The 25,155-nt window shown below is 45.5% G+C and overlaps 1 protein-coding gene across 1 annotated transcript; it reads right to left on the minus strand.

Moving 5' to 3' along the window:
- Positions 1–1,557: 1,557 nt before the first annotated feature.
- On the minus strand, positions 1,558–24,566 carry SRPX2 (sushi repeat containing protein X-linked 2). The gene is made up of 10 exons (XM_032390080.1): positions 24,485–24,566; positions 19,971–20,051; positions 9,534–9,725; positions 7,271–7,447; positions 6,844–6,970; positions 6,575–6,696; positions 5,299–5,478; positions 4,817–4,950; positions 3,198–3,319; positions 1,558–1,896 (listed from the first exon to the last, which is right to left on the minus strand). The coding sequence occupies exons 1-10, from the start codon at positions 24,564–24,566 to the stop codon at positions 1,716–1,718; spliced, it is 1,398 nt and encodes a 465-aa protein (XP_032245971.1). The 3' UTR covers positions 1,558–1,715.
- Between the last annotated feature and the right edge of the window lie 589 nt (positions 24,567–25,155).

Raw genomic sequence — 25,155 nt, forward strand, 5'->3', positions numbered from 1 at the left:
CTTTTTTGCTCCAAGTTTGATCATTCGCTCCATGTCCTGGTCCACTGAGCAACTGCCTCACTTGTTATTTTTGCATTTTACAAATGAGTTTTCCACTAAGCCTGCAGTGAGAACAGCTTCTCTCTGACTCACTACTACCCCGCTGTGTTCTGGGCTCGTGATTGATCTATGCCCCATCCCTCTTTCTTGGGTTGAGAGCTTCCCAGTTCCCTCTTTTCTCCTGGGTCCAACCCCAAGTCTTGTGTCTGAGTAGGATGATATAGAGAAGGTGAAACCTTAGTCTGTGCTTGGAGCAGTCAGCTGTCTTTAAATGAAAAGTCAAAAAAGTAGAGGCAGTACAGCCTAATATTTAAGAACAGGGACTCTGGAGCCAGACTGCGGGTGCTTAAATCCCAACTCTGTCACTTACTAGCTGTCTGATCTCGGGTGAATTGCCTAACCTCTCTGTGCCTCAATTCCCTCCTCCGTGAAATGGGACTAATAACAGGACCTGCCTTATAAGGTTCTTGTGAAGATTTCCGAGTCCGTTGATAGACTGTTTAGAATGGCACTCAGTACATGGTGAGTGCTCAAGCATTAGCTTAGCCTCACCACTCAACCTGCTTTCTTCTCTCCTCTCATTTTCCACTGGGGACCCCCTAGGCAAAGCCGAAGGACAAAGGCTGCCGAGTCTTAACCAGGACACGGGGTTCCCTGAGTGTCAGCAAGAAGGTTCTCGGACACACCGTAGAGTGTTGCCCCATTTCACAAGGGCCCAGCCTCAAATTTACTTTCAGGCCCGGCTCTTAAGGCTTGACTCCATGCTGCAGCGGCTCCTACCTGCTCTGTGCTCACCTCTTGAAAGCGATCTGAGTAAGTTAAGACGTGAGGCTGAATTGGTCTTTTTGTTTTTGTTTTTTTCCCCTTCTCTACTAGTTTTACAGAGGCTTGGAGTGATGGTTTTCGGGTGCCCTAGATCATGAGCTGGGGGCTTCCCTGAGGAAGGGACAGCCCTGGCTGCCTTTTGCTATGGAACTGCAGGCTCAGGAAGAAGAGACTGTTGCCCATTAGCCGGCTGGAGGGGCCAGGACAAAACATTCTGCTCTGGCCTGATTCGTCTTCCTAAGCGGCCTCCCATGGCCACATTCTCCTTACTCTTAGTTGAAGCAATGGTTAACGTAACATTTGTAACCCAATCCCCTCAAAGGGCAAATGACAAGCTCAAGAAGGTCTTGAAGCTCCCTCCCACAGCCTCCAATGATAGAGCTCCGCTGTAGGGGAAAATCCAGCTACACTTGCTTGCTTACTTGTCCTGGTTGTCTGTTGTGACGGCGCTGCCCTCTGCTGTCACCTCAGGGTAGAGGAACCATTGAAACCACGGCCGGTTAGTGAATGAATCGAGAATTTACTTATCTGGAAGACTTTGGAGCACAGCGCAGAGGCCCAGGTTGCGAAAAGAAGACTTTCACCCCACAGCCCATTGTCCAGGACCTGCCCCCGGTCCCTGCTTAGCTTCGTATGCTCCTCGAGTGCTACTTAAAGCAGAGACTTGCTTAGGGAAACTATTACACAGCCCTACAAAGTGGCCTGGGAATGTCCCAGGATTGGTGAATCTCACCCACCTCAGAGTCCTATCCTTAGAGCCGTGGGGAATCATTTCCTCCTTTTCTCAGGCCCCAGCTTCAGCTGACTAGGGGAGCTTTTCCCTTGACCTCCATCCATGCACTGGCTCAAGTTCACTCGCACATGTCCCTTTGCTCCCGGCGCTGGATCAGCTCCTGGTTGCTCAGTAGGTAGTCATCAATGAATGTGAAGATCTCCTCGGGGGTGACAGGTTCCATGTAGCGTTCCCGGTCAATTCCCTGCTTGTCAATCAATACCATGTTGAAGTAGGAGGGAGTGAGACGCTGAAATTGCCTAGAGAGAGGAGCCCACGAGGTGTGAGTGAGACCCTGTCTGCGCTTCACCCCACCAGGCTCTACTACACTCACATTTCACGGCTCTCCTCATGGACTAATTCCTTCCCTACCTGATCTCTTGTCCCCACCCCCTCTCCTACCTGTCTCAAGCCCCTTTGTTTTCTCTCTGCTCAGACCCTAGTCTTGCTGTCCCTTTGCATCTGATTCTGCTAAGCTGTTCCTTCCTTACCCCAGATGGAGCAACTGTGTTGATACCAGGCTAGGCTTCCCTCATAGGCCCCCTTAAGCAGGGCTATCACATATAGCAATGCGGGCTGCACAGAATAACTCCAGGGAGCACCAGTCGTATGTACTATGATGCGACTAGTGTTTTCTGGAGTTGGGCTGGGCATAACCTGCACAACTGTACATGGCAGCCCTGAGGTTGATTAATATTACCTGGTCAACTCTTCTATCTGGAGACGCAAGTTTGCAGTCTCCTTCCTCTGCGTGTTTCCCAGGCTCTCCCCTACCTGGGACTGAATCTTTCTGTCCCCGCTGAGACTGAGCCCTAGAGGCAGGTATCGTTTATAGAACAGAGAGCAATGATAGCTTTATTGGCACTGAGTGTATGTGCGGGTGTCGGAGGGGTGATAATGGAGAGATAATGAGAAAAGTCCACTTCTACAACCTGTCCCTTATAATCTTCTCTTCGCCCAGGGTCCAGAGGAGTGTGATTCAGATTTTTAGTGCCTAAAAGATGCCTGTTGCTCCTTTGGAGACTGAAGACAAAGAGATGAGGCCATGAGGCAACAGAATCAGAGGCTTCTCTGAGTCACGTTTGGGTCTGAGTCACCTGAGGTGCCTTATAAAAGCACAGTCCTGGGGCGCCTGGGTGGCTCAGTCGTTAAGTGTCTACCTTTGGCTCACGTCATGATCCCAGGGTCCTGGGATCGAGCTCCATGTTGGGCTCCCTGCACAGCGGGGAGCCTGCTTCTCCCTCTCCCACTCAACCTGCTTGTGCTCTCTCACTCTCTCTCTGTCAAATAAATAAAATATTCAAAAAAAAATAAAAATAAATAAAAGCACAATCCAGAGGTAGTTTGGGGTGGAGCCTGGTCATCTGTCTTTTATGCTCTTCCCCCTGCCCATTTGATTTTGATATTCTACCACTCTCTGGTTTTACCTAACGCATCCAGAGAGTTCAAACACAAGGCATGCCTCAAGATGGTAGTGTCTGCTGATTCTCCCCCAACCCTCCTGTTGCCAGTGTCCTGCCCAGCGTTGCTCCCCCGCTTCCCTGTGGCCTCCAGCCTGGACCTGAGCTCCTCGATGATGTTGGCTGATAGCTGTTGCTCCCGGATGCGCCCCACCTCCTGAGGTGGCTGCCCCACCAGTTCAATGATGGTCACGTGACGCAGGTCCAGTCCACAGGTGCATTGCTGGGAGAGAAGAGAAGGTTTGGTGGAACAGGTTCTTAGACTCAAACCCAAGGCTACTTAGCTGATTCTTCCCAGGACCACACTGAGGCAGTGTAGGAAAGGAGGGGCTTCTCCCCCAACCATCATATCGTGGGGTTCAACAACCTCTTTCCTCTGTTGTTCCTGAAGCATTTGCCCTAACGGCATTTCTTTTATCCCAATGAAATGTACCAAACCCATCACACCATGCGGTGTAGAAAAGCTAAATGTAATTGATAGATTGCAGGAACATAATCTCTCCTTGTTTAGTATTGCATTGGCTTTAACCTACACGGGTCCTTAACAGATGGCTGTGGTGATGTGATTATAATGGCTAGTGTTTATTGAACACACATACCTAATGCTTTACAGGAATAAGCGAATCTTTACAATCCCCCTAACAAGGTAGGTGGTTTCATTCCTCTTCTGTAAGGGACAAAGTAACTTGCTCGAGTTGGCATGACAATAAGATGCTGAGCCAGGATTCAAACTGAGGGCAGATACTTGTATGCTCCTTACCACTAGGCTACATGGCCAGGGCCTTCCCTCAATCTCCAGGATTTCTCCAAAGTAGGGCCAGTGCTCTTTTCGTTACCTTTTGTTGCCTTCCTCACCCTGGGCAGGATACCCTGTAACTCTATCCTGGCTCTTTGTCTTGCAGGGTCGCTTCTTAGCCAGTTACCTGGAGTGAGGTTTAAAGCAAGAGTGAACACTCTGGGGCACCCAACCCCTTATTTAATCTTTGGGCTATTCCTCTAGTCCTGACCCTCAGAATCACTGTCCTTACTGGCTGCTTCCTGTTCTTGTTCTTGCTTTCTGTTCAAGCTGAGGTTTTGTCTTTGTCTGCCCTTTTTGGGGGGTGGGCGGGAAATTGCTGGAGGAATGAGGTCCTTTTTGGTATGGACACCCAGGGTCATCCCTTTGATAGAGCTGCTGCCATCATGGGCCTCTGAATAGTGACTTACCAACTTCTAAGATTTAACCATTAGAGATCCCCCTAAATAGCATCTTCTCTTACCTGGGTATCTAGCCCCTTGCGGCTCCTCAGAGCCATTTCTCTTAGTCCTGTCAGTACCCCCTGAATTCTCTTCAAGAACCTTTTTATAAGACCCAATGGGTATATCTATTGTGTCTTATCTACCTCTCCCTCCCCCACAAATGGTTTTGGCTAGGTAAATCTCAGTATGTTAAAAATTGTCATGCAATTCCCTAATTTTTCCTTCGTTTCTGCTACTGTCGTGGTTAAGAGCACAGATCTTGGAGTCAGACTGCCTGGGCTCAGTAAAAACATAGCAGTTTTTAAAATGTGCTAAATCTGTCCACAGTAAAACTGATCACATGTTGCCCACAAAAAGTTTGAGGAACTAGGGTTTGTGCTGCAAAAGAACAACTGTTTGCTTTGAAAGAGGTAAGGGAGTAACGGGGTGGGCTTAGGGGGTAAGTAAAGGAGCTAAGCCCTACTTAGGGGGTGGGTCTCACCTGCAGCATAGAGATCTGCATTTTATAATATCGGTTGGAGGGATCAGGAGCTGAGATGATGAGGAGTCGCTGTTTCTCATAGAACTGATCCAGAAGGCCAGCGGCAGAGTTGACATTGACATTAATCTTCATAGCTAGGGCAAGAGCATATGGTCAGTCAGAGTATGGCCTTATCCTTCATCCCAGCACAGGTAACAACACCTTGAGGATTTGCAGTCCTTCAGGTTAATGCTTTTTGGTTGTTTCTGCCTTTCCTTGGGGGGAAATGCTGAAAGAACACTTGGAGATTTTGAACCCTTCTGATTGGGGGAGGAGTCCCCTATGGGGGGGGCATTAGCCCTTAAAAATAAACACATCTCAGAAATCCCCATTCCCACATCATACACATTGCTAGGGGACCACTGTGCCATACATCAGGAGAGCTCCTCCAAAGTAGCCCTGATCGGTACGTCTTCTCTGCCCAGCCCCTTGGTTTCACTCACGGGCACAGACGGGTGGTGATCCTGACCACTGACGGCTGGACTGGCAGACCCGAGAGGGGGTTCCTTGGCGTTCATAACCTCCGTCACAGTGGTATTCACAGGTGGCACCGTAGTTATCCCCTGCCGAGGTGCAGGTGAGGTAGCCATGCTGTGGCGGTTTTAGCGGTGGGCAGCGTCTCACTGTCAGGCAGGAGATCAAGTTAGGGGCTATGGTGTCTCTTTTAGGGACAAAAAGTTAAGAGGGTGCCCAGGCTGTGTTTTCTAGATCAGGAGACCCAGGAGGATCAGAATGAATGGCTTCTCTGTATTTTCAGTGGCCAAGGGTGGAGCCAGAATTTTCCTCCTAAGGAATTAAATCTGAAATGCACACAATGGTGTTCACAAAATCTGGAGGTGCAGGTGAGTATACACATTATCATAAAAAAGACTATCAATCTGTAAAAAAAAAAAAAGTTTGTTTTCAGACTCGGTGGACACCCTGCACAAAGATGACCACCTTACACAATTAATTTTAATATCAAAAATAAATTGGAGAAGACTTAAATATCCATCAATGGTAGAAGTGTTAAGCAAGCCAAAATGTGTTCTTAGAAGTAGGTTATTATGTTGTCATTGAAAATGACTTCTGAAGATATTGTAAAAAGCATGAGAAAACTACTTGTGTGGTAATGAAAGTGAAAAAGGGCGATCTAAGATTGGGTGTTCAGTATGATCTCAACTATATATTTTTTTAAAGTCTATGTAGATAAAAGACTGGAAGGAAAATACCAAAAGATTAACAATAATTGCCTCTGGATTATGGGGTAATAGATTTTTTTCCCCTTTGTATATTTATTTCCAAAATGTTCAACGATGAGCATGAATTATTTTTATAATGAAAAAACCAAATCAAAACAATACAACACAACCCAAAGAGGAAGAATCAGGCAGCCAACACCACCAATTTCAGCAGAGGTCAAAGACTGAGAATGAAGGCTGATTAGATTTGATAATCAGAAGACTAAGAAAAGAAACAAATACAGAGTATCTTCATGAATTTTATCGAGATTTAGAATGAGAAAGTCTTGTTGGGGAGTGAGGGTTTCTGAAGCGTGTATACCCATGTCGTGCAGCTCCCCGAATGACCCTGTGTAAGTGAACTTGTTTTTTCCCCTCTCCCAATATAAAAGGGGCATCTGTTTCAGGCACAGAGGGGAGAAGGTTGTGGCGGGCACGTAGAGGGTCAGGGTAAAGCGGGAATAATGAACAATGTAGAGATGGAAGACTTCTTTCTGACCTTGTACTTTCACAATGAACTTGCAGCTGGCTCGGTTATAGGCTCGATCGTAGGCAGTGTAACGGATCACATGCTCTCCTTCGGGAAAGTGAGAGCCAGGCTCAGGGCCCCGAAGTGTCACCCTGCATGGGACCGGGTAAGAGAGCCACTGAGGAAAGAGACTTCTTCGAACTGGGGTCTGGGGTACACCACTGTGGCATCAGCCTGTGCAGTGCGGCGTGGGCGGCCTGAGAAACTGCTGGGAGGTGTAGGGGGAATCCATTACTCACCTGGTGATAGTCCCATCGGCAGAGTCTTTCACCAAGGGTGGGTCCCAATATACTCGAGCGGTCAGTTTCTCCGGCTCTGCCATCTTCTCACGGGAGTGGGGACAACGGATCTTGGGGGGATCTATGTCTGCCAAGGTCAGAAATCAAGTGCTGACTCATGGGCCCCCCTACCTTCCCTAGAGGGAACCCATAGAAGCAATACCACACTACTGGGTAGGTAGGAGATGCACCCTTGGCTCAAGACGCTCAGTGAAATGGGCAGGAAGCCCAGCTCCCGGGGAAGTGATCCCTTTGCGGAGCTTGTGCCCAGGGTGCCCCCCTCATAGCGAGCAGGAATGCCTTCTGTGGTGAGAATTCCCCATCCTCTGTGGCTATAATGCCAGGGTGGCTCTTTGCAGCAGGACACATGGGAGTGACCACCATTTACCTACACACACGGGCTCGCCTCCACTCCATCGCCCATCTTCCATGCAGATTCGGCTGCGGTCACCTTCCAAGTGGTAGCCACTGGCACAGCTGTAGTCACAGCGGGAGTCAAGGAGCACCCCGTTTGTGCAGGTGTAAGTACCACTAGTGATGAACGGCAGCGCGTGGCATCGCATCTCTAAGAGAGAACCAAGTGGCAAGCTCAGTGGCCTGTGGGACTATCTGGAGGTGATGTCTGGGCATCTAGCACAAGGAGAACCATATCAGAGCCAGTAGAAAATACAGAAAACCCTACCCCAAACTGTCCTTACATTCCTGTGCCCAATTGCCTTTTTATTTTCACCTTATAAAACACAGCAATGCTCTTGGAGGCCGGGGGCCGTCTTCAAGAAGTGAATTACTTGTCCAAGTGCATGGACTTCAGAATCACACCCAGGTTTGGATCCCAGCTCTACCTCTTACTAGCTCTGTGACCTGAGCAAATTACCTCATCTCTCTCTGTGTCTCAGTGTTTTCATCAGTAAAATGCGGATATTCCATGGGATTGTTGTGCAGATTAAAAGAAACAATGCATATAAACCTCTGGACTCAGGGCCTCAGCAGCTGTTTCAGATCTTGTTCCTCAAATCCTAGATGCTCTTTAGCAAATGCAAAGCCCCCCCTTGAGTATAATTTTGGGGTTACCACAGCACCCCTCAGCTGAGGCTCACTCCATGTGGAAGCAGGCTTGTCTTATATCTGGGTGAGAATACAAGTCAGACCAGTGCCTGGAGGGTCAGACTTGGTGGTATTTGATTAAAGAGGAATCCATGGGCTTTAGACACCACATGTGCTAGAAGTGGAGACTGCTTCCATGAATTGATTGTGAGCCTGACTGTGAGCTTGCCAAAGTCTAGTTTGAGATACCAGAGACTTGAGAGAAGTAGGCAGGTTATACTTTAGGTTATCTAAGTTCTAGCCCTGTGTAGGTTCGATTTTTGGAGCTTTGAATAAAGAATTCTAGATAAGCTATGTTCGTTTGGCTTCTTGGCCAAACCAGAATTGAAGATGAGTGCCTTTTATGTTTTCTAATATCCTCTACTTAAAGTCCTACAGAAAAATGACTTCCTTGAAATCAAGGCTAAGGAAAAAGGTTTGTCTTTTCAGATGAATTTGTTTTCTTAGTATAATATGACAGTGAAAATGATCCAAGGTGTTTGCCCTTTTCTCTCTAAAGAGGAAGGACAAAGCCAGATCTGTGTTCAAACATAGTAATTAACTCATTCCAAACACATGGAAATATGTGTGCCTCCATTATTTTAAGTGATTTTATGTTCATTTATAGACATATTATTTTAATTTTGTAAGCCCAATTCAACTTCATTTTGGAAATGATGGGGTCTAAGTCCTAAACCAAAGTACTTACGAGCACCTAGAGGCGTGTGGTGGCTTCCTTTTTTTTTTTTTTTTGGCTATCAAGCCTCCCTTTTCCTCCACAGCATCTTCTCTGACCAATGCCATTTCTCTCTAAATGCTCACCGCCATGCATCCACTTACACTGCATTCACGTGCACACACTTGTGTTTCTACCCCATTAGTCGATAAGCAGCCTGGGAGTCATTAAGGACCTGAGTGAGCTCCTGACGAGACCAATACGGGGTCCCCCACATGTGGCGGTTCTACAAATGGCATTGAGTGACGGACATATGGATAGACAAAGCTCAGCTGCCAAACGTGGGTAGGCTGTAGAGCTTGAATAAGAGGCAGGGATGTGGGAGCTGAGGGAGACATGATTTAGAATGTGTGTATTAGTATTTCCACATTCTAGCCTTAGGGATTCTTCTTGACTTTCAGAAGAAAATGAAGAATAGCAGATGTCTCGTACTTTTGCTGCCAAGACCATCTAAGGCCTTGGGGCAAGAAGACAGCAGTTTACCATGAGTGGGAAAGAGTCTGAGACCACACACATCCTTGAGAGCTCCAGAGAAAGGCCCAGGTTCACATTAGGCCCCAGGCCCAAACTTTATATGTACTCCTGGACCCTCTGAGTCAGAAGGGCTGGTTGTTGCTTAAATGCCCATATTGCTTGGGCAATAACCACAGGGAGAGAAAATGAGCTAGAATGTTAGGATGGGGAAAGGGCCTGTAGGGCACCTGTGGAAAATTCTCAATTTGCCCTTGACAGAGGGCATAGTGACGCCTCCAAGCATATACCTGCAAGTGGCTGACTGGCTGGCTGGCCTCTCCCATAGACACATGTCAGTATATTCACACACACCACTTACGCCTGCAGTAGGCAGTTCCAGACCAACGGCGGCTGGGCAGGCATTGCACCGACCTTCGTCCGATCAGCCGAAAGCCCCGGTCACAGGAGAGCTCACAACGAGTACCCAGGCTGCTGTGATAATTTCCTCCCCTCGGAGAGTAGCATGTGGCTTCTCCATCCTGGATATTTAATGTATAACACCATCGGGGGACTGTAGCAATAGAAGAAAAGTAAGCTAGAAGTCCAGTCATCAAGACAGTGTGGTATTGGTGAAAAGACAGACACATAGATCGATGGAACAGAATAGAGAGCCCAGAAATAGATCCACACAAGTCTGTCTGTCAAAATGATTTTTGACAAAGGCGCAAAAGCAATTCAATGGAGGAAAGCTAGCCTTTTGGACAAATGGTGCTGGAGTAATTGAACTTCCTTAGGCAAACAAAACAAAACAGAACAAAACAAAACTTCAGCCTAAGTCTTATAACTTATACAAAAGTTAACTCAAAATGTATCGTGGACTTCAATGTAAAAAGTAAAATTATAAAACTTTGAAAAAAAAAAATAGGAGAAAATCTCTGGTATCTAGAACTAGGCAAAGACATCTTATAGACATGACACCCGAAACTCAATTCATAGAAGAAAAACACCACAAAATTTAACCTTGTCAGAACTAAAAACTTTTGTTCTGTGAAAAGCATTGTAATAGACAGGAAAAGTCACAAACTGGGAGAAAATCTTTGCAAACCACATATCTGACAAAGGACCAGTAGCTAGAATATAAAAAGAACTCTCAAAACTCAACAGTAAAAAAGCAAACAATCCAGTTAGAACGTGGGCAAAAGACACGAACAGACATGTCACTGAAGAGGATATACTGATAAGCAAATAAGTACATAAAAAGATGTTCAGCATCATTAGTCTGTAGAGAAATGAAAACTAAAACTACCACAAGATACCATTATACACCCATTAGGATGTCTAAATTTAAAAAAAATGCATCAAATGTTGGTGAGGATGGAAACTGGAACTCTCATACACTGCAAGGGCAAATACAAACTGATACCACCACTTTGGAAAATATTTTGGTAGTTTCTTATAAAGGTGAATACACACTTGCTGTGAGCCCCTACAATTCCACTTTATGTATTTACCCAAGTGAAATGAAAACCTGTGGGGGCGCCTGGGGGGCTCAGTCGGTTAAGCGTCTGCCTTAAGCTCAGGTCATGATCCCGGGGCGGGGGTGGGGGGGGGTCCTGGGATCTAGCCCCGCATCGGACTCCCTGCTCAGCGGGGAGTCTGCTTCTCCCTCTCCCTCTGCTGCTCCCCCTGCTCGTGCTCTCTCTCTCTTGCTCTCTCTCAAATAAATAAATAAATAAATAAATAAAATCTTTAAAAAAAAACCTGTGTTCATACAAAACACTGTACACAAATGTTTAAAATATCTCAATTCGTAATTAACAAAAGCTGGAAACAACTCAAATGTCCTGTGGCTGAATGGTTAAACTAACTGGTTTATCCATACAAAAGAAGGAAGCGCTGACGCACGCAACAGGATGAATGAACCTCCAACGCAGTTTGTGAAGTGAAAGAAGCCGGATTCAAAAGTCTGCGTACTGTAGGAGTCCATTTATATGACATTCTGGATTAGGCAAAAATACAGGGACAGATCAGGAGTTGCCAGAGATCAGGAGAAAAGGTTGGGGATAACTTCAAAGGGGCAGCCCTGGGCAAGTTTTCGAGGTGATGGAAATGTGGTGGTGGTTACCTGACTATATGCATTTGTCACAACTCATAGAACTGTACACCAAAAAGAATGAATTTTACAGTAGGTAAATTTAAAATGACTAAAAAAAAAATTAACACAAATATATAAGCTAGAGAGAGGAAGGGAATGTGATACCAAAGAAGGCTGCTTAAGAATGAAAGATCCCAGTTCAGTACTGAGCACAAAAGATAATAGAGCCCTTAAATTATAAAGACATTAGAAAGATGCCTCATTGGCTACACAAAATAAACGACTCTTCAGTGGGTTCAGATTTTTTTTTAAGATTTTATTTATTTATTTTGCCAGAGAGAGAGCACAAGCAGCGGGAGTGGGAGAAGCAGGCTTCTCACGGAGCAGGGAGCCCGATGTGGGGCTCGATCCCAGGACCCTGGGATCATGACCTGAGCCGAAGGCAGACACTTAACGACTGAGCCACCCAGCTGCCCCCAGTAGGTTTGGATTTTAAAGGAGCACATATAAGCAGGCATGCCCAGGGATGCATACATAGGATGACACAGATCTTTTAGCCTGGGATTGGGAAGGCTAAAGCCCCAGAAGAGCTCATTCAATACCCAAATCCCAAGAGACAAAGAAGGAGCGGCTTTTTTTTTTTTTTTTTAAGATTTTATTTATTTATTTGAGAGAGAGAATGAGATAGAGAGAGAGCATGAGAGGGGGGAGGGTCAGAGGGAGAAGCAGACTCCCCGCCGAGCAGGGAGCCCGATGCGGGACTCGATCCCGGGACTCCAGGATCATGACCTGAGCCGAAGGCAGTCGCTTAACCAACTGAGCCACCCAGGCGCCCAAGAAGGAGCGGCTTTAAACAAACAAACAAACAAACAAAGCACATCAGGAGCTAAAGGAACAGAGACAGAAAGGCTAGGAACCTCTGCTTGAGGGCAGCTGGCAAATGAAGACAGATGATAGTGAGAAAACTATCCTCTAAGCAACAACATGCTTGTGGCTTCCAGTGTTAGTTTTGAGCCTGTGCCTATGATACACGACTGCCATCTGGGGACACCATCTCCAAATTACAGAAGGTCTCTTAAGCACTATAGTTGCAGCGCTGTTGATGATAATGTCACCACTCAACGACTCTACATGGGAGGCGGGGACCCCAACAATCACTCCCATTCTCTTGCTCGCCTATATTCTGCCAAGGAAAATACACATCAGATTGGAATGAATGGAACAAGCAAGCATAGGAAAGGGAGATATAAAGTTCAGGATAAACACTGAGATGGTAAGAGAGGGCCTCGTTATTGCAAATAAGTTCAAATTTGCTGGCCCAGAGGAATCTTAGCATAAAGAAAACACATTGGAAGGCTGGAAACGAGCGAAAACACTCTTCCAGTTTTGTTTTCGTCCCAGCTTTATTAAGGGTACAATCGACGAATAAAATCATATACATTTAAGACGTACGATGTGCTGTTTTAATGTACATATACATTGTGAAATGATTACTGCAATCAAGTTGATGAACACATCCATAATTTCACATAGTTACCATTTTTTCTTTTTTTGTAGGGACCACCCAGAAGATGTAGTCTCCTAGCAAATTTCAAGTACGCAACACAGTATTATTAACTAAGGTCACGGTGTTGGACATTAGATCCCCGGAAGGAGGAAGGCAACCTCTGGGAACCACAGCCTGGTGAGGCTGACAGCGCTGAGAGCAGCGGGTTCTAGAATATTTAAACACAGGCTTCTGAGAAGTTAGAAAGAGAAATGGTTATCTCCATGTGCCTTGAAAAGCAAGTAATTCCGGGCTGACCTCATTTCCTTTTTTGGGTAGGGTCGCCAGACTGGTAGAGCAAGGTAAATGGTGGGTACACTATATGACAATGCCTTTCAGGCCATTGATGTGGAGGAGATGAAGACATACGTACAGGAGAGGTGACAGTACGGCTGTGGAGATTTACAATTGGTTGAACAACCGTACCCAAAGAATGCTGATGGGAAACTGAAACTAAGGATGTGGCTAAAAATTCCATGGCAAAAATGTCCAGTAGGAAGTGTGTTAGCCATTTATTGAGTAGCTGCCATGAGCTGGGCACAATGCTTTATATATATATATTTTTTATTTTCACATCCATCATTTCATGCAGTTCCCAACGGCCCCGTGAGATAAGTAGGTGTTTATCCCTGTATTGCAGATGGGGAAGTAACTTGCCTGGAGTCCTTCAGCAAGTAAGGGGCAGAGCTGGGATTTGAACCCAAGCTTTGTCTGGCTCTAAAACCCCTTATCTTTTTCTAATCACACTATCTATCGCTGCAGCGCGTTAGGCTGCTATTTGGAAGTATAAATTTACATTTTTTGAATAGGTAACATAGCCACATGATTTGAAACACAAAAAGTATAAAAAGTTACACGGTCAAGAGTCTCCCTCCCACCCCCTGCTCCCATGTCTACCCCCACTTAGTCCCCCATAAAGAACCACTGTTAATTGTTTCTTTATGCATATAAAGCAGATCTTGCTCTAGATATTTTTTACCCCCCTTTCTTTTTTTTTTTTTAAAAGATTTTATTTATTTGAGAGAGAGAGTGCACGAGCGGGGGGACTGGCAGAAGGAGAGGGAGAAGCAGACTCCCTGCTGAGCAGGGAGCCCAACGCAGGGCTCGAACCCAGGACCCTGAGGTCATGACCTGAGTCAAAGGCAGACGCTTAACCGACTGAGCCACCCAGGCGCCCCTACCCCCTTTCTTTTAACACATAGAGTAGTATATTATGCTACCGTTCCCACCAATGTTTTTAAAAATAAACTTAACAATGTGTTTTATTTTATTTTATTTTTTAAAGATTTTATTTATTTATTTGAGAGAGAGAATGAGATAGAGAGAGAGAGCATGAGACAGGGGAGGGTCAGAGGGAGAAGCAGACTCCCCGCTGAGCAGGGAGCCCGATGCAGGGCTCGATCCCAGGACCCTGGGATCATGACCTGAGCCAAAGGCAGTCGCTTAACCAACTGAGCCACCCAGGCGCCCCAATAATGTGTTTTAGAGACCTTTCCATACCACTACATAGCAAGCATGCAATTTATTTAAATGAAATAACATTTATAAAATACACAGCGCAACAACTGGCACACAATATGTGTTTGTCCAGGGTGATATTGCTGGAAGGTGGAGGGGCTGGGACTTGAAATTCAGACCCATGTCCTCTTCTCTGTGCAGCTGTCCACCTATCTCGTTTTGCTGATTAGAAGAGAACAAAGTGCTGACAACAGAGGTGAAAGGGCCTCATCTGTGATTATCTTCAGATCACCCAGGCAGAGTTACCAGCTTGCCTAGGGCTGAAGCAATATGCTGGAAAAGCAGTGCCCCCAGAGGACTGAGGGCATACCTCAGACAAGGGTTTCTGACTCCGCTCCAGGAGTCAGGATAAGGGAATGAAAGAAAGTTCAAGATGAGCCAAAATGGCACCAAACTACATGGTCAGCTTGCTCTAAAAATCACGATCTGGTTTTTACTAGTTAACTCTTTTTCTTTTTTTAATTTTTTTTTTTTTTTAAATGATGGGTTACGTTTTTGATGAAAGAGACGGAATGAGCGTGGCTCAGAATCCAACAGACTGACCTGGGTCTAAATTCCTGCTCTGCCACCTCTGAGCTCTGCAACTTTCTAAATTTACCTTCCCTGAGCTAAGTTTCCTGATCTGTAAAATGGGGACACTGAACCAGTGTCATAGGGCTGTTCCGAGAATCACATGAAATTGCATGTGTAAAATATATCTAGCCCTGGGAATGATATTTCTGAAATCAGTGTCTGGGTTTGAGCCACCAGCTCATTTTGCTTCAAGCAACAACACGCTGCTACCAGACTTTTTTTTTCTCTCTTTTTTTATTAACATATAATGTATTATTTGTTTCAGGGGTACAGGTCTGTGATTCGTCATTCTTACACAATTCACAGCGCTCACCATAGCACATACCCTCCCCAGTGTCCATCACCCAGCCACCCCATCCCTCCCACCGCCCTCCACTCCAGCAACCCTCAGTTTGTTTCCTGAGATTAAGAGTCTCTTATGGTTTGTCTCCCTCTCTGGTTTCATCTTGTTTCGTTTTTCCCTCCGTTCCCCTATGATCCTCTGCCTTGTTTCTCAAATTCCTCATATCAGACTTTTTTTTTTTTAACAGAAAGTCTCAAGCACTACAATTGCAGAGCTATTGTGAAAACACAAAGACCTTACAAGGGAGGCTGGGCTCTCAGGTTGTATTTCCCAGCCACCCCATCCCCGCTCAACAGTGATAACCTTACTCAATTTTATGTCCTGAGACTAAGTTCCAAAAAGAGCCATGAGACACTTCAGCCCAAGGCCAAAGGCCACCACGTCACTTACATTTTTCTAAGGAGCTTTATAACATTTAAAAAGAACCAATGACACAGGTTAATATTAATCATAGGGCTGCCAGACCTCCCGTCTGTTGCCTTTTCCCTTCTACTTCTCCCATTCACAGTTTCCTACAATCTGGCTTCTGTTCCCAGGATGCCAACCAGCCAGTAAACATTTCTTGAGCACGACTTTTTGCATAGCTCTGCAGGGATATCATACATGGCTCCTTCTGTTAACAGGTAACTATTTTGTTGAGGGTAACAAAAAAGTAAACCGAAGGGGCAGTACATGATGAATGCCAGATGAGTGGTCCACACAATAAATATTTATTTTAGAGGAAGTACATAGTAGGTACTCAGTAAATATTTATTGAATAAATGAATGGAAGGGAATGAGGGAATGGATGAGGGAAAGCTCAGTGTGGGCTAAAGCTGGCAGGGACCAGAGTAGAGTTCTACTAATCTGGCTGAAGCATAGATTTCATGTGGAGAGAAGGGGTAGTGAATTCTCAGCCTGGACAGCTAGACTGAGGCCAAATTCTGTTAGAAATGGTCCCAGTGGGTACCACAAGCTAAGTGGATTAAGAAAAAAGAAAAAAAGAAATGGTCACAGTGGGCCACTAGGTTTGGGGAAGGGAAAAACATGAGTCAGAGAATCCAGTTAGGAGGCAATTGTCATTATCCATGTGTGAGGTAATAAAAGTTTTAAGCCCATGGAGTAATAAAGAAATGATAGTTCTTGGTGAATGACTAGTGAGAGGTGATGAGGAAAAGGGGCTATTAAAAATGCCATTGATGGAGAAAGGGGAACCCTTTTACACTGTTGGTAGGAATGCAAACTGGCGCAGCCACTCTGGAAAATAGCATGGAGGTTCCTCAAAAAGTTAAAAATAGAACTACCCTATGATCCAGCAATTGTACTACGAGGTATTTACTCAAGGGATACAAAAATAGTGATTCAAAGGGACACATGCATCCCGATGTTTATAGCTGCATTAATTATGGAAAGAGCCCAAATGTCCATCGACTGACAAATGGATAAAGAAGTTGTGGCATATATACATACATATATATATATATATATATATATACACACACACACACACAATGGAATATTCATCAGCCATCAAAAAAGAATGAAATCATGGGGCGCCTGGGTGGCTCAGTCGTTAAGCGTCTGCCTTCGGCTCAGGTCATGATCCCAGGGTCCTGGGATTGAGTCCCACATCGGGCTCCCTGCTCAGCAGGAAGCCTGCTTCTCCCTCTCCCACTCCCCCTGCTTGTGTTCCTGCTCTCGCTATCTCTCTCTCTGTCAAATAAATAAATAAAATCTTTAAAAAAAAAAAAAAAAGAATGAAATCTTGTCATTTGCAACGACGTGGATGGAGCTAGAGTGTATTATGCTAAGGGAAATAATTCAGTCAGAGACAGACAAATACCACATGATTTCACTCATATGTGGAATTTAAGAAATGAAACAAACGTGGGGGAAAAAAAGGGAGAGGGAAACCAAGAAACAGATTCTTAACTATAGAGAACAGACTGAGAGTTGCCAGAGAGGAGGTGGGCGGGGGATGGGTTAAATGGGTGATGGGTAGTAAGAAGGGCACTTACTGTGGGGCGCCTGGGTGGCATAGTTATTTAAGTGCCCGACTCTTGGTTTCAGCTCAGGTCATCATCTCAGGGTCGAGGGATCTAGCCCCTTGTCCGGCTCTGTGCTCAGTGTGGAGTCTGCTTGAGATTCTCTCTCCCTCTCCCTTTGTCCCTCCCACTTGTGCTCTCTCTCTCTCTAAAATAATAAATTAATACACCTTTAAAAAGAAAAAAAAAAGGGCACTTGTTGTGATGAGCACTGGGTGTTGTATGTAAGTGATGAATCACTGAATTCTACTCCTTGATCTAATATTACACCATATGTTAACTAACTGGAATTTATTTTATTTTATTTTATTTTATTTTATTTTATTTTAGAGAGAGAGAGAGAGAGAGAGCATGAGCGGGGGGGAGGGGCAGAGGGAGAGGGAGAGAGAGGACCTTAAGCAGGCTCCATCCCCGGTGCGGAGCCCAGTGTGGGGCTCGATCTCATGACCCTGAGATCATGACCTGAGCCAAAATCAAGAGTTGGAGGCTTAACTGACTGAGCCACCCAGGTGCCCCAACTACTGGAATTCAAATAAAAACTTGAAACAAACAAAAATGTCATTGAGCCATTTTTTTTGGAGAATGATGGTATTATTATCAAAAGCAGGAAGGTCAGCTGGTTGAGCCTTTTTCAGGGAAGATGAAAGAATTTAGTTTTAGATATCTCCAAATGGAAGTTTCCAGGAGCAGTTGGAGATCTTATCTGGGAGCTCAGGAGACATGTCAGGGTTGTATAAAGTTCACATCCATGCCTCATTGTCTCTTGTCACCACTAGGAGAGCCCATCTCCTTTCTTGGCTTGAACTATGACCAGAATAGTGAAATGCCATGGAGCCCAAGTATGTGGGGGGTGGTAAGAAGGGAGGGATTTGCTCATTGCTGCTGAGAAACTAGAGAGATTGAAGTTCCAGAAGGGGCCATATGATTTAGGCATTGGGAGAGAATTGTGATCTTCAAGGAATGTTGTTTCAGCATGGAGATTTGTGGGCAAGTGGAAAACAGACCTTAGGGAGTTTAGGAGTTAGTGGGAGCTAAGGCAAAGAGGCAGTGGGTGTGGACCATTTGGCAACAAGAAGAAAATGGGTAGAAGGTAGCTAAGCTAGAAAGGACCATAGAGAAACCCAAAGCTCTGATCATTTCTCGATTGAAACTATTTTCTCAAAAGTCACCATTTACCTTCTTCTTGCCAAATATAATATTTGAAATACCCTCAGTTTTTCTCTGCAATATTTGACACAGTAGATATCTCATTCTTTCCCCTTCCTTAAAACTCTTCCCACGTGACTTCTGTGATATGATAACTGCTACCCAAATCTCCTTCTACATGGCTGACTTCTATCTCTTTTTCCTTTGTTGGCTTCTCTTCTCCTACTCACATCTGTAGATGTCCCCTAAGGCTCTGACTTTTGGCCCTCTGGTCTCTCAGACAGCTCATCCATCTAAGCTCCGTCTTCCTACTTCCCACTGCCTGTAGGGCACCTTTCCCAAACGAATTTTCTAACTTTGTCTTTTCTGAGAGGGGTCTTACAGTTCCCCTAGGTATTCAGACTGGGTGCTTTCAGATATCTGTTTGTTTCTTAGCCTCTTGGTACATCACATCTGGACCAAATCTTGTCATCTCTTTCTTTGAAACATCTCTGGGGTTCATCCTTACTCTCCATTTCTTAGCCACTACCCTCAGTGATCTCTGACCAACATTACCATTACTGATTCATGTAATGAAGAGTCTCCCTGACCCAGGCTCTACCTTTCCTGAACCCCTACTTCTGTAGACAACAACAAGGTTGATATTCTGAAATTTCATTGTCATGCCACCCCCTGTGCAAAGACATATGATGATGGCTCCTTATAACTCCTAGCACAACAGCTGAACTCTTCTGCATGGCTTGCAAAGCATAGAAACAAAGAACCTTAGAAATGGAAGAGATACTAGATATCACCTGGTCTAACTTGCTTTCTAATGTAGGAGTCCCTCCCTATTCAGCATTCTTCACAGATAGTTCTCCTGCCTGACCTAAGAGAGGTCCCTAGATCATGGAGCCTTTCTTAATTTTTGTCTTACTCTTTATATTCAACTTTATTTTCTCTTACTTCCTCCACATCTCATCTCCTCCAGTCAGGCTGGTTTCTTCTTAGCTCCTTCCTCTAACTGCTTTGTTCTTACCTCTCTATCTGTGGCCAACTGCTTTGCTGAATGCCCTCCCCTCCTTTCTCCAGTTCTCAAAATCCACCCATCATTCAAGGCCTAATCTAAACATCATCTTTCATGATCCTTTCCCTGACTTCTTTTTCTTAACTCCTATTGCATTTACTGCTACCACATAGTTTCACACTTACCCCACATGTGCTAATTTTATTGCCCTGTCACACATCCCCCACTCCCACCCTGCCTCCAGCAGAATGTAAGCTCCTTGAGGAGGACAAAACCTTACCTTAGATTTTGTATCATCCACAGGCGTACCCTGCACAGGATTAGGCATACAGAAGGTACTCAGTCAATATTTAATGATTAATAATAGATGGGTAGCCTTAGTGCTAAAGAGGTAAGGTCACAGAGCAAGTCAGTAACCAAGTTCATGATTGGCAATCATGGCCCCTGATTCCCTGAGCAGAAGTGTTGGTACATCCAGCCAAGCTGGATGAGGATACTTCAGGGAGGGTCTAGGCCTTAAGCCAGAAAAGACCCTTTCCTGAGCCTGAGAAACAGGGAGGTTTACCTCGGTAGTCTAGGGCAGGGGCCCGTGGGACCTCTTCAGCATATACTTCATTGTAGCTTTCATCTGGGTAGTAGCCCGAACCTACAATGAAAAAGATAATACCAAGATGACATACTAATTTCTCGCTCAAGTCCTTCCCAAACTTTCCCCCTATCCAACTTGGTCCCTTCCTGAGGACATGGCACTCCTTGTAGGAGGGAGCCAGGTGGATATTTAGTGGGAAAAATTCTGCCTTGTAAGGCAGCAGAACTATTGTACATAAATCTCAACATCCCAGGTGCATAGAAGGTGAGCTCAGCATCGTGGGGGTGGGAGTGACTTACTTGTAGCACAAGAAGCTTCCATTCAAAAGAAAAAAAATGAACTGCTTGACTATCCATCAATCCCACCAATGGGGGCTATAACTGACCCTTTTCCTTGATGCAACACACAAGGTCTTGGTGAGATACTGATGACCAAGCTCTGAGGATGGACTGTTGTCCCGGGTAGGGGAAAAAATTAGTCTGAGTAAGAGTCTTCCCACTAGTGACAGGCCTGCTCATGGTCCTCAGAGAGAAACAATTCCTCAACCTCCCACTAGCACACAGGGCACCACCCTTTTGCCATTTGGTTGCCATTGCTAGGGCTGGCATGCCAAAGCAGAGGAAGGGTTCAAAAGGCAAGAGGGAATGAGCATAGTTTCATGTCCCGAGCAGTTTGTCCTCGTTTGGAAGAAAAAGAAGGCAGAGTCCTTTGGAGAAATTTCCTGTTCCTCTAATCAGCAGAAGCTTTAGCAGGGAGCGGCTGAGCTAGGAGAACAGTCTCAATCTAGCCCCCATTCTGTTAAGTGGCCCAGTCCCTGGTAGAAGCAGGCCCGTGGCTGTCTGGGAGACTAAACAGTGTGTTCCACCAGACGGCAGGAAATCAGTCATGAATACAAACTAATTGGAATACGACTTAGTCCTTTCCGGAGTGAAGTTTCCGGAAGCTCTCTTTCCAGCCTCTCTGAGCCCTTATGCATGCACAGGAATCGAGCAGCCAGCCATGCCGGAGTCAGAAAACAATTCCTCATTTCCAGGAGAGGGTGTGCTTTCAGGACAGGGCTGGGTTTTAATGCAGGAGCCCTTTGGCCTGTGTAAACACTCAGACCACAAGCTGGTCTGCCTCCTCTCTGGGAGGAGGCACGGGGCCCCCTGCACTAAACGGTGGAGCAGAGGGCCAGATGATGAAGCTCCACCTTTCCCCACAAGCCCAGACTGGGGGGTGGGGGGTGTTGGGAAACCATTCCAACCTGATGAACAAGGGAATGAATCAAACTGAAAGTTTGCCTTATGAAATCATGTCTTCATTGGTTTGCCCTCATTCCAGAGGAAAGAGTTCATTTTTTTTCTTTCCCTTTATTATTATTATTATTTTCTGTTTTCCCAGTCGGGTTCCTTTCTTGGCTTTCCTTTATTTCTCCTTAGGCCTCCTGTCCCTTGCTCTCTCTCTTCCCACATGGGAGGGTTCTTTGTGGGGGCACAGGATTCTTGTCAGCTGTTTCAGTTTAGTATTAGCCTCAGAGCCTTACAGCTTCTGTAAACAGGAGACCAGATGTGTGTGTGATTCCCTAAAGGATTCGCCCCAGCGCTCTTGTTCCAGAGTTTGCTTGCGAAGGAATGCCCCATAGAGAGGAAGCCTCTGTTTACCAGAAGAGCAAACAGGAGTGTCAGAAAGCCTATGGCTTGATAGCAGTAGCAACACCACTGCTAACAGCACTCAGCATGTACTTGTACTCTGTGTTCAGCCCATTACATATGTTATCGTATCGTGTCACCCTAACATTTCAGGGAGGTAGACACTCCTACTGCTCTCTGATATACAGACAAAGACACAGGCTCAGAGAAGTTAAGGGAATAGCCCAAGTTCTCTCAGCAAGGAAGGAGCAGAGTGGGCCTTCCAGCCCAGCCCAGGGTGGTTTGATCCCCTGATACCAGACTCAGATACTCCGCTCAAGAGGGCAGTAAAAGAAAGCTTTGGAGAGTATCCAGCAGAGGAAAAAAAATGCATAATCTTTCTTGCGATCCAGCTTTTTTCCTCTGTGTGTAGGATCAAAGGCCACAAAACAACTTCTAGCGTTCCAGAATTACAGGGGGTGTGGGAAAGCTGAAGGGAAGACTCAGTCAGATAATTACAGTCTACAGCAGGGTGCAGAGGTAGCTGGACCAGGGCCAAGTTTGCATCGGATGGGAATGGGCTTAGGCCACCTTACCACTTTAAGCCTTTCCATTTCCCTCTCTTTGCCTGTCTTGGGGTATTTTATGTTGCCAATATTAAGATACTGAGATGAGAGATAAGAAAATAGAGGGGCATGCTCCCCACATTGTTCTATCTGCTTACCCCTTTTCAGCACCTGGGAAGAGAGGTTTGGGCAGCATTCCTCAGTTCCCTTGTATCCGTCAGAGATTACTGTGTGGTCCCTCCAAATTCAATTGTACCATCAGGCCCTCTAAGCACTGCCCTTCACAAAGGTATGGTTGGAAGTGTAACTAATAGTTGGAAACTATTTTAGGATCCACACTAATGCTTGGCTTACGATCACAAATACAGTCTGACTTCCTGAACTGCACAGATATGCCAATCCCCACTTTATAACCCACTTTATTAATATTCTTAACCCTTCCCAACACCTGCTGATTATTCCTGGCTCTTTCTTCCGATTAGCCCTGAATCCACACGCGGCTGCTTCCCTTGTGTCATTCCTATTTGAGGACAAAGCTATGGCCATGAATAAACAATGTTGGATGCACAGAGAGTGGTCAATAAATAGCTGTTGAATGAATGAATGAAGCAATGAGTAGAGCAGGCTCAGACAGCTGAGCTAGAGATGTAAGGGAGGATTATCAAGACATTTCTGAATTTCTCTCATCATGTAGCCTCCTAAGAACAGAAGGCAGAGGGCGCCTGGGTGGCTCAGTTGGTTAAGCGACTGCCTTCGGCTCAGGTCATGATCCTGGAGTCCCGGGATCGAGTCCCGCATCGGGCTCCCTGTTGAACAGGGAGCCTGCTTCTCCCTCTGACCCTCCCCCCTCTCATGCTCTCTCTATCTCATTCTGTCTCTCAAATAAATAAATAAAATCTTTAAAAAAAAAAAAAAAAGAACAGAAGGCAGAATGAATAGGTTTGTAGGGCTCTCAGAGACCTCCCCAACCTGGGCTCCTCAGAAGAAGCCTCAAGATTCTTGTGGAAGTAGAGAGTGCCGCCTTTGCGAACAGCCCTTTGAAAGCTTCAAATGAGTCTAAGTTTTTTTGTTTTGTTTTGTTTTGTTTTAAACCGCTCTGTCCTCAAGACTCCAATAGCTCAGGCTTCCACTCTGGAAAAGGTAAAGGCCCTTGTACTCCATGAGGTTTCTTACAAGTGTTGGGCTTCGAGCCATCTAATCTCCACTCCCCAGTCCTCTGGTCTTTGGCTGGATTTTGGTCTTATGTACTTGAGCTGAAGCTAGGGGCAGGTTGGCGAGGACAGTTGCACATATTATCTCCTGGAGACTTGAGGGTCCTTTAACCCCAAACAGTGCGCACTCTGCCAAGGGCTTGACTTGAATTTCTTCATCTCAATGTCAGCCCTTGTGCCTCACCCCCTACAAAGCCAAGTTAAGCCAAAGAGGGGGAGATGTTTGCATATTTGGTTGAAAGCTTGTTGCAGCTGTCCCAGACAAACAGAGCTACTGCCAAAGGCCTCCACCAGGAGCTAAGGGCAAGTGGAAAATTTTAGCTGCAATGACTGTGGCTGTGATGGAAGCAGTTTGTTATTTACTCATCTCTGGATATTTTCCTAACTCTATTGGTTGGGTCTGACTCCTTCCCCTACTCCTCCCAGCCCCCATGAGGGCAGACACTGCTGGCCACAGAATATTCTTAGCACTTGGAATGCCAGTTGGGCCCCAACAGAAACCTCTGTCTGCCGCCTCATTATCCTTCCTTCATTTCTCTCCCTCCCCCTTTCCCTCTCCTCACTGAGTCTGTTCTCTTCAGCTCCTTATGTGTCTAGGGGCAAAGGATGACACATTCAGGAATCCAGAAATCTCCATCCCTTCTGAAGTAAGGACTAAGCCAGAAGAGACTGGGGAGTTCCTGTTTAAGAGAATGTGACCTGTATTGTCATTAACATCTTTGGCAGAGAGGGACTATAAAAATCTTGTCCTATAAGTAAGGTCTAGGGGAGAGAGAGGGAGGGAGAGACTGAGAGAGAGGGTGTGGGGAAAGGAGGTTGAGAGAGAGGAAGCTGAGTGCAGAAGCAGGTAAGATAGTGGCCTCAAAACCATGTTGTCCAACCCTCTCGTGTTTGTGCTGATGCAGCCTGTTTTCAAATGTCTCTGGTTTGCCTCAAAAGCCTCCCTTAGTAGCCAGTTGCAATGATTAGCCATCTTTGTTGTTGCAAATAGTTCTTTATTTAATTTAAGTATCTCTTATTGCAGTCTAACTCTCTCTTCTCCAAGACTTAGTCTAGGCCTCTGCCTTCCTTGGAAATAATGAGCAACAGGTCCTAAAACTTACCTGCATACCATGTTGGTGTCACTGCTGGAGTGAGGAAGAGCAGGAGAGATAGAGCTCCTCTTTGGGTTAGTTGACCAGCCATCCTTGAAAGGAGTCGGGATGAGGGGAGGTTAGGGAGATAAGAATAGAGATATGTGGCAAGAAGTACCAGGGAAAAGGAAAATATCTTTCAGAAATCAGCCATCAGTGAACTTCCAAAAGTGAGAAGAAGCAGAAATGCAGGATCTGTGAGGAAGAAGAGAAATTTTTAAATTACTGAATGCTTGTTATATTGTCCCCTTTGTAAGGATCTTCTACCTTATAAGAGTAACAAGACTCTATTTGTTATTTCTGATCTCTTTTCTTCCCAGGAGGAGGATGACATAAAACAATCAATTCTCAATTAACCCTGGTGGGATCAGATGCAAATGTTCCACTGTCCAAGTTATAGAGAGGGACATGGAGGAGTCAAGATCAGGAGAGGTCCAACATAAAGTCGTATAGAGCCAAGAGGGAATCCTGTGATCTAAAAGCTGTCAGTTGATGGTTTCATCCATTTAACTAGTATTTCCTAACCACTAATCTGGGAAAGCATTAGCGTGTATGGACTAAGAGCTCTTGAACTCTGGAGTTACACAGACCTGTGTATGTATCCAATTCTGTCCTTATTAGCTATGGGGTCTTGGACAACT

Source organism: Phoca vitulina, unplaced genomic scaffold, assembly GCF_004348235.1.
Source record: "Phoca vitulina isolate PV1807 unplaced genomic scaffold, GSC_HSeal_1.0 scaffold57, whole genome shotgun sequence".
Taxonomy (NCBI): domain Eukaryota; kingdom Metazoa; phylum Chordata; class Mammalia; order Carnivora; family Phocidae; genus Phoca; species Phoca vitulina.

Bases quoted from the DNA above. Each gene is read 5' to 3' on its own strand.
- SRPX2 (XM_032390080.1), bottom strand. From the start codon at position 24,566: ATGGCTGGTCAACTAACCCAAAGAGGAGCTCTATCTCTCCTGCTCTTC. The intron at 9,726-19,970 runs GTAAACCTCCCT...CTATTGCTACAG, and splicing joins CCCTGCCCTAGACTACCGAG to TCCCCCGATGGTGTTATACA. The intron at 3,320-4,816 runs GTGAGACCCACC...CTTCTCTCCCAG, and splicing joins TGCAGATCTCTATGCTGCAG to CAATGCACCTGTGGACTGGA.